Below are 10,144 nucleotides of genomic sequence, written 5' to 3' on the forward strand. Positions count from 1 at the left end.
AATAATACATATAAAATTCGTGGATTTAATTTGGATTGTCTTTTTCCCTTTTTATTTAGTTTTAAAATTTCCTGGTGTGGGAAAGGCAGCTAATCATATCCCAAGAATGGAGTCTTTGCAAGAGAGTTGCAACGGATGACTTTGTTCCTTATCTCTTTGAATCTCGCTGCTAATTACTGAAGAAGAAAAAGCAGGATTCGTTTCGATTTTCAACTTGAAGTCTGTGTTCTTGTGTTCATTTCCATTTTTAATCCCTAAGTGTGTGTGTAAGAGAAGGATCGAGAAGCGGTGTGTTTTTGGTGGGATCAATCAAGTAAGTGAAGAAAGGGTGTGTGATTTGTGAGGCGGATTTGGTGTGAAATGACGAGAATGCTACTGAGCATCCCGTCGCCGTCGTCGATGAAGATGTTCGATCTGTGGTTGTCGTCAAACTGGTGGGACTGGGAAGAGATTAATGAATCAAAGAGCTGGCAAGATGGAATATTCTTCACTCTATGTGGTTTTTATGCCCTAGTCTCCGCCATAGCTCTTGTACGTTATCAGTTATCTCTTCCTCCTATACTTTCCAAGTGTTACAGACTTTAGGTTTTTGAAATTATTGAACGAATGTGCTAATATTGATCACAAATAGTTGTCCGATCTCAAATTTTGGAGAATCTGAAGTAAAACTGAAACTGAAATCGATTCTAGAACTGACAAATTAGTAATCCCTAATCTTAATTCATACAAAGTTTTGCAGGTTTTATCGAGTCACTCACCAGATTGTTATCGCAACTGTTTGTTTTAAGTTTGTGTTTTTCCATTACAGATTCAACTAATCAGGATTGAAATCAGAGTCCCCGAGTATGGTTGGACAACACAGAAAGTTTTCCACCTCATGAATTTCATCGTAAATGGAGGTAACAATAACAACTAACAATTCAAAAACCGATCCAATTAAAAACCACTTTCTTGAAGAATCACCACCCATTAACGTATATATAATTATATATCCTTCTTCTTCTTTCAGTTCGTGCAGTTGGTTTTGGATTTCATATGCAAGTGTTCAATTTGCACCCCAAGGTAATCATCGTCTTCCACAACGATTCATCATTTTCATATTTTGGGTCCCAAATCCCAATTCGATCATCAATCATTCTTATCAGGTTTGCATCTGGATGCTGCTGGAAATTCCAGGACTACTTTTCTTTTCCACTTATACTCTTCTTGTTCTATTTTGGGCTGAAATCTATCATCAGGCAAGTTAAAAATCCATCTTCCAATCTTTAATCTTAATTTTATAAACCATTAAATTTATAATCTCTTGATATCTTTCTATTTTGTTACAATGAATATAGGCTAGAAGTTTGCCTACAGATAAACTGAGAACAACTTATGTATGTGTTAATGTTGGAGTTTATATCATTCAAGCTTTCATCTGGATATACCTTTGGGTAGATGACAATAGCCTTGTTCAGTTTATTGGAAAAATATTTATTGCAGGTTAATATTTAATTACTTATTATTTTTTTTTAAAGATAATTAGTAAAATATAATTGTTCAATTAATTATTCTGCAGTTGTATCATTCATAGCTGCTCTTGGGTTCTTGATTTATGGAGGAAGGTGAATCTTTAAATCATCTAAATTAGTAAATTATAATTTCATTTTTCTTTTTTCTTATTCATGGATTTTTTATTTATTTTTTATATTCATTGTTTTTAGATTATTCTTCATGCTTCGAAGGTTTCCTATTGAATCAAAAGGAAGAAGGAAGAAACTTCATGAGGTTGATTTTTGTTTATACGATTTTACTCTTTATATAAATAGTTGTTGAGATTTGAGAAGGCATAATAATATAATATCAGGTTTAAATTAATTATTATAATTTTTGTTTTCTGATATAATATAATTAATTAATTTTTTTATAATATATTGTTAGGTTGGATCTGTGACAGCAATATGCTTTACCTGCTTTGTTGTAAGATGCATTGTGGTAAGTTTCCATCAATTTATTTATTTCTATAATTCTAATTACAAAATTGTTGTAGCTTTAATTTTTAAAATCTATTTATCATATCAAAATATTAAAAAAAATAATTTTGATTTTGGAAATTATAGGATGTTGTATCGGCTTTTGATTCGGAGGTGTCATTGGATGTTCTTGATCATCCGGTCCTAAACTTGATCTTTTACATGGTATGAATATTAATTAATTATTTAATTGAATTTTCGAATTTTGTAATTGATTAATTTAATTAATTAATTAATTAATTTAAACAGCTAGTTGAGATCTTGCCTTCGGCTCTTGTGTTGTATATTCTAAGGAAGCTGCCTCCAAAGAGAGTTTCTGCACAATATCATCCTATTCGTTAATCCTTTTTCTTTGTTTTGTTTTATTTTGTTTTGTTGTATAAATATTATTATTATCGTTATTATTATATTTGGATTGGTTTTGTTGTGGCTTCAAAATGTTTAAACCTAAAAAGCCTTAGACCTTTCTATTATGTATCATATTAGAAATACGTAAAATAAAGCTATTTTTGTTCATAAACCTAGAATTTATATTCTATAAATGATTCTTACTTAAATATTGTTATTGAAATCATTTTGAAGGCATTTGCATAATAAAATTATTATAGATAGGGTCCGGCGAAATAAAACGGAAAGGATAATGATGCATTGTATTGAAAATGACAGAGGATTCATGCTAAAATAAGATGTGTAAAATAATCGTCAGTTGGATATCAAACAATAAAAGAAAAATGAATAATTAGTCAGTTGGATAACAAAGAATAAAAGAAAAATGAACAATTAAATAAATTAAATAGATGGAGGTCAATGGTTAAATCTTAAAGGAAAAAAAAATTAAGAATAGATAGTGAAAGTGGAAAAATAGTTTGCTACATGTAGCATATACACAATAATATACACAAATGGTAACAAGGCATGAATCACACATTAGATAGCATATACACAATAATGTAAAAAAATAGTAACAAGGCATAAATCACACATTAGCCACACACGAGGAGCAAATATACAACAATTATTACATGGAAATGAAGGATAGACTCATGATTAAATGCAACAAAAATCAGTCTGAAAGGACTACAATATCCAATAAAGTATGCAAAAACTAAATAAAACATGGAACAAACCTTCGCACGACATTTTGAGGGGAATATTTACGGATATAAACAAACAATAACTAGGGACAACAGTCAAGGCAACAAATAGAAGCAACGGTTATACATATAGACCTAAGGATGAGCGTTAGAACCGGACCGGTTCGGAACCGAAACCGGTTTTCCTATATTATAAGAACCGGGAATTGGAACTCCGGTTCTAGCGCCGGTTCCGATTCCGATCCCGGGTTTTCGGTTATTTTTTAAAGTAGAACCGGTTGGAATGTTGTAGATGATATGTTATTTTCCGGAGTCTGTATATGATTCAATATTTAACTAAATTACGACTTTTGTCATTCTAAATTGAAGTACAAACATTAAATTGCATGATGAAAAAAGAATCAATTAATTACGACTTCATATAAGTGTGTTACATATTTTAAAAGCGGGACAAATTCCAAAAAATAAAAACAAAATGATGAAACAGAAAATACGCAACATTGATATGTTTTCTTTTGGGGTTTATAGCTGATTCAATATCTAACCAAAATATGTGTTTGTACAGTCTAAAATGAAGTACAAACACCAAATTACATGCTGGAAAAAATTAAGTAATTCCGACGTCATATGAATGAGTTATGCACATTTAAAGAAACATGACAGATTCAAAAAAACGAAAAAAGTGTTGAAATAGAAAAAACACAACATCAATATTCTTTCTTTCGGGGCATGTGTCTGATTCAGTATCTAACCAAAATATATGTTTGTATAGTCAAAAATGAATTACAAATTCCAAATTACATGTTAGAAAAAAAATCAAGTAATTCCGACTTTATATGAGTGAGTTATGTGCATTTTAAAAAAACGAGAAAAATGTCAAACCGGTTCCAGTTTTCAGAATCGGGATCGGTTTTCATAAAAATGGAGAACCGGTAACCGGACTTTATTACCAATTTCGATTCCAGTTTGGGTTCCGACAGTACTAATGCTCATCCCTATATAGACCTACTCATATACTACTCCACTACCCAGATCCTATCACTCCACAACCTCCTATATGAGGTCATGTCTTAAAAAAGAATCAAATCCTTGAAGTCTAACATCACATTATCAATCCACTTCTTTCACGGGAGACCCATCCTCTCACCGTTTACAATAATCATTTTCTCCCTCCTAAGTGTAACATTTTATTTTCTCCAATGCACCTTCCCAAACCACCACAATCTTCTTCCCTTTAATTTCTCGTTGATTGCCACCACTCCTAGCAAGTTTGTAATTGATGAGATCGAAACGTTGTTCAACTGGGTTCTACCACAAATCCATCGTAACATCCTCATTTCTACGACCTCCATTTTCCTCTCATGCTCTTTCTTAGTTGAATAACATTTAAATCCATACAACATAGTTGGCTTAATAGCCGCCCTATAGAATTTTCCCTTAAGTTTTAAAGGGAGTTTTTTGTCATACAAAACTCTAATGCTAACTCTCTATTTTATCCATCACGCATTTATAAGTTGGGTAACATCATCATCTACACCTTTATCCTTATAAATCATCGACCCTAGGTACTTGAAGCTCTCTTTTAGTTGTGAATGATACATACTTCTATGCCTTCTCTATTTTCATCCCCACTAAAATTACACCATAGATAATTTTTCATAGTTGTGTTGAACCTAAGCCTTTTATCTTCTAACGAATCTTCCATATATCTAACCTAACATTCATCCCAGTCCTAGATTCTGCAACCAAAAAAATATCATCTGCAAAAAGCATACTCCATGAACCTCTCCATGCACCTTGAGAGATACCACATCCATAATCAGCACAAAGATGTAAGGGCTAAGTGTCGATCCCTGATGAAGGCCAATTCCAACAAGGAAAGACTTAGTGTTGCCTATTGTAGTTCTAATACAAGTCGTAGAGTGATAATACATGTCATGAATAACCCTAAGATAACACCATGAGACCCTTTCTAGCTTCTAAAGTCTTCCATATCGTCTCCCTTGGAACATTATCGTATGCCTTTTTCCAAGTTGATAAACACTAAGTGAAGGTCCTTATTTCTTTCTCTATACTTCTCCATAAGACGTCTAAGTAGGTGGATTGCCTCAACAAATAACCTCCCATGCATGGAGCCAAATTGATTTTCAAATACAAATGTATCCTATCTTATCCTAGCCTCTAACACTCTCTCCCAAAGTTTCATTGTATGACTAAGTAGTTTAATACCTATATCGTTGTTGTAACTTAAGGCATATCCTTTATTCTTGTAAATTGGTATCATGGTACTAGATCTCCACTCCTAAGGCATTGTTGCTATCTTTAAGATAATGTTAAATAGGTTTGTCAACCACTACACTCCTTCCTCCAGAAGCATAACCACAAATAGATAGGGTTTTGGTATGGGTTGACAACTTTGTCCCTCCCCATCTTCTGTAATGTCCTCTTCATCATTATGCTTGGACACTAATTGTCCATATGTTTAATTCCTCTAGATTCCTATCTCTCATAAACTCGAAAGATTAACAATACTTCAAAAATTTGTGCCATTAGCTTTTTCACTAACATTTGTTTAACAAAACATACTGTCACAAAATATCACAACGGTTAACTGTTTCAATATTTTAACTAATAAAATAACATGGAGTACACTGGATGTACTCCCATAAGTTGAACGCGGGGGTAGGTGGCGTTCACTGGGCATACCCATACATACATCAATCACATATAAGCAGACCACAAACCTTAATTTTTAGGGTTTGGCCCCTATTTAAGTGTCCTTATGGACCTTAAGGTTGCCCCTTCATAAGCTTCATTCCCTCTAAAGACTTACGATGAAACCCTAGCTTTCCTTATGTGTTTTTGAGCTTTGGTAGTAAACTTTTGGTGTTTTTATGCATTGTGAAGAAGTATGAGCTTGGTGATCAAGCATTGGTTGGAGTAGAGCTTGAAGATTTAGAATCTTCATCATCTTGGCAAGTCTGAGAAGGTATAAAGTTTCAACCTTGTTGATTCATCTCTTAGATCTAGCTAGTTTGGAGTTCTTGGCATATTTTGGTCCTTTGAGTTGTTTCTTGTGAGTATAAGCTACTCCAGAAGCTTAGGATGGTAGATCTTAGTGTTTCTGAAGTCCCTTGTGCATAAAAATGGTAGCTTTATGGGTTTAACTCAACCATGCAAGGGTTGATATTCATTTCATGAGGTTAGAGTGTTTAAATTGGGGTTTGGGGCTTATTAATCCATGCATAAGCTTAAAGCTTCCGACTTTATGGATTAAGACCTTGTTTTAGAGTAGATCTGAAGTTTGGACGAAAGGGTCTTAAGGGATTAAGCTATCCATATGAGAATTGGTTCACAGACCAGTACACTGGGCGTAATTCTATGTACGCTGCGTGTACTTGGTTCGAACCCCGTAATCTGGTCAGTGTGAGTACATGGGGCGTACGAGTTGGATACGCTTAACGTATTCCCAACTGTGAGTTTAGAAGGTTGGGCCATTTTCGGCTTCGGGTGCTTTTGGGTTGGGCCATGGTTTTGGGCCGATTAAGGGAAAATGTAAAATGGTCTTTTACCCTAAGGGGTCGGGTTTAATGAATTAAGTTCCCAGTTATGGTTTATGACATAACTATTAATTATGGTATTATTTGATTGATTAGTGTAGGGATTCTCCGGTTCAACAACCCGATCAACTACTTTTGTTTATCAGTTGATCGATGTGAGTTTGCTCACTATACTGTAGGATACTAGGGTTGTATGTGCATGTTGTCTTTGTGACTTTTGTTGTATGCATGTTTGTTATATGTATGTGGGGTGAAATAGACCCGTATGGTTGAAAAAAAATACCGATTGAGTTAAAATAGACTTGGGGGGTGAAATAGATTCGATACAACCTTGAGTTGTCATATGAGTTGAAATAGACCCGGGGGTGAAACATATCTGGTATAGCCTTGAACTAACATTTATGTATGATATGTGATACTTTGGGGAACTCACTAAGCTTTGTGCTTAAGGTTTTCAGTTCATGTTTCAGGTACTTTCGATTCGAAAGGGAAGGGCTCGGGATGTCGCATTGCACACACCATGATTTTTCGCTCTATTTGTTCATGATGTACTTTTCGATGATTATTGACATACTCTGATTTTCCTTATGCTTTTTATAAACATGTTTGGTTAATACTGTTGTTAATACAAAAATGAAATTTTTGGTCTTAAATTTTTACGACGTTACATTATTTTTTTTAAAATAACATTAGTTGATATTAGTATTCAAATACGTAAAATTGATAAAAGATTTTGTAACCACAATGTTTTTTAATCTTTGATATATGTGGCGTATTTTAAATTTCGACAAATACTATTTAACGATATAATTTTTTATAAAATATGTTCATTTTTTATTTTGTATATTTAATTAATTAAATATATTAACAAACCAAAAACAAATATAGATTTCATCACACTCAAAAATTAAGAAGCTTTTGTAAAAAGCTACGCATTTGACGAGTTCTTTTAAAGGTTTTAATAGATTTTAATAAAGAAACTTAGAAAAACTTTGTTTGTGAGTATAGACTTAAAACTTTTATTTTAGAACAACAAAATTATAAGCTTTTAAGTAGCTTTTATCTTTTTTAATATTTTAATGTGTTTGACAACAAACTTTTAGCTTTTTAAGGAAAAAAGCTCCGGTTAAAAAAAAATCGTCTGAGAGTACGACTTTAAAGCCTTTATACTAAAACAAAAAAATTATAATTCAAAAATTAATTCAAGTATCTTTTAGCTTTTAGAAGCCTTTAACTTTTAGTTCTATGTAAGTTGACAATTTCAAAGTTTGCAATAATTTTTAACAAACACTTTTACATAAATAACATGTACAACTTCTAACTTCAAACTTTTATTTCAAACTACAAATTATTCTTGACAAACATATCTTTTATATGTAACATCCCAAATTCCTGACTAATTTTCTTTTCATTTTTAAATAATATAAACGTCCATTTTTAATGAAGTTACATTCAGATCAAACCATTTGTTCATAAATCAAAGTTATAAAGACGACAATGCGGAATTTCGAATCATAAACTGTTGATGTGTGTATAGTCCTGCATTCTTAATCCGATAAGTACCCGCAAAATATTCAATCTACAACTGTAAGCACAAAACTTAGTGAGTTCTCCAAAATATCGCATACATCACATCATAATAATCAATTATGCATTATGAGCAACACTGGGGACCATGAGCGGTCTCAGTGGGCTAATAGCACACCCTGTGGATTAACAGCACACCTCACAGGTTATCAACAACCCTGGGGACTATTAGCTGTCCCATAGACTCACAGCAGTCCAAGAGTTATTAGCAACTCAGTTCACATCTAACATAAATTAACAAATAAGACACAACTGGTCAACATGCATATACCACCACACATGCAAGTATAATGAGAAGACTCGCCTCGTGAATAACAACTAACACACAACAACTCACACACATAGGGTAGATAGGTACAACGAGACACCTAATAGCAATAAATAAGTATCCTCTCAGTCTACGCCCTAAAGCCCTAATTTGACCAAAAGTCAACCGAGGTGAAAAGTCAATGGTCAAACACTTGACCCCCTACTAATTGTCACGTCGTGACGGAGTTAGGACAAAACAACTGTAGAACGCTCATCGTCACGGCGTGACACATAACCTATCACGTCGTAAGACTCGATCTGAACAACTTAAGGCATTAAGCTCTTAATCCTTCAAGTCAAACCTTCAAACCAACCCAAAGGACCATAAAAATCATATCTTTTTAGACATACATGTCCAATGTGCATCTTGAACACCAACTAGGTCAAAATAAAGGGAAAATAAGACCCAAACTCGTGCATGCAGTCCAATCCACCATCAAACTTCAGATTTAAGACTTATTCTTATCAAAGCACCTCAAAGATCCATAAAGCTGTTAACTTTATGGATTCCATGCATTTAACTCAACCCATACATGGAGAAAATTGGGTAAAACCAAGATCTAGAATGCTTAATTAATAAAGGCAAGAACTTGAGGACTTACAAAGGTCCAAAAACAACACAAGATGGTGAGGAGGATGCTTTACTGCTGAACAAATGCACCAAATGAACCTTATTCTTCAACAAGGAGCTAAAAACCACCAAAAGCAATCTCAAGATCAACAATGGAGGCTAGGTTTGTTTAGGTCGGAGATGGAGGTGATGGAGGTTGAGAGTGTTCAAACCCTAGCCCTCACTTCCCTTAAATAGGGCACAAAACTCGGGATTAGCGTTAACACTCAAACAGCCGTCACGACGTGACAACATACTCGTCACGTTGTGACGCCCAAAATGAATGTGCGCCTTATGCATCGTTGAACACGTCGTGATGCATCCGCCATCATGTGATGACCATCTAAAAATTCTTATTTTTAACATTTTAATTGCCCAATACACAAACGAAACATTTACCTGCAAGAAGTGCTACATAAACTCTATTCTCTTGAAACCTAAAACTTTACTTGATCCATTTACGAACCGCTATTCCGATAATAGAAACACCAGAAAACTAGGTGTTACATTATGTAATTGTATACCTTTGAAAAACCTATAACATCTTTACCAAATACTTCTACACAAATAAAAGCTACAACTCCAACTATTTTCCCAAACATACATTATATGTAACTATATATTTCAAAAGCTATAATTCTTAACAAAGTGATTGTTTTTAGATTTTGTGTGATAATAAAATTTACATATTTCTTATATTAGATTAAAAAAATACACATTTTTATTGTTTTAATAAAACTAATGCAAATAATATTCAATATTGGTAGCCTCTCTAATTTATTAACAAGATTTTGTTATGAGATAATTTGTTAAAAAAACTAGGGTTTGGATCCCATGCATTACAACGAAAACCTTGTGTTCATTTGAAAAATACAGTCTAAACATACATGAAAACAAATATATAAAAATAACAATTTTTAATACAAGCCTAATCTGTAAAATAGGAAAATATTAAAAAAAAAACATGCATAT

At 33.2% G+C, this 10,144-nt stretch overlaps 1 protein-coding gene across 1 annotated transcript; it reads left to right on the forward strand.

Moving 5' to 3' along the window:
- The first annotated feature begins 48 nt into the window (after nucleotides 1-48).
- LOC145102147 (tobamovirus multiplication protein 1-like) lies at nucleotides 49-2,434 on the forward strand. Its single transcript, XM_079039512.1, has 10 exons — nucleotides 49-531; nucleotides 809-899; nucleotides 1,010-1,062; nucleotides 1,146-1,238; nucleotides 1,338-1,482; nucleotides 1,559-1,604; nucleotides 1,704-1,767; nucleotides 1,921-1,974; nucleotides 2,100-2,177; nucleotides 2,262-2,434. The coding sequence occupies exons 1-10, from the start codon at nucleotides 361-363 to the stop codon at nucleotides 2,352-2,354; spliced, it is 888 nt and encodes a 295-aa protein (XP_078895638.1). The 5' UTR covers nucleotides 49-360; the 3' UTR covers nucleotides 2,355-2,434.
- Nucleotides 2,435-10,144: the final 7,710 nt, after the last annotated feature.

Source organism: Lactuca serriola, chromosome 4, assembly GCF_051521515.1.
Source record: "Lactuca serriola cultivar US96UC23 chromosome 4, Lser_US96UC23_V15, whole genome shotgun sequence".
NCBI lineage: Eukaryota > Viridiplantae > Streptophyta > Magnoliopsida > Asterales > Asteraceae > Lactuca > Lactuca serriola.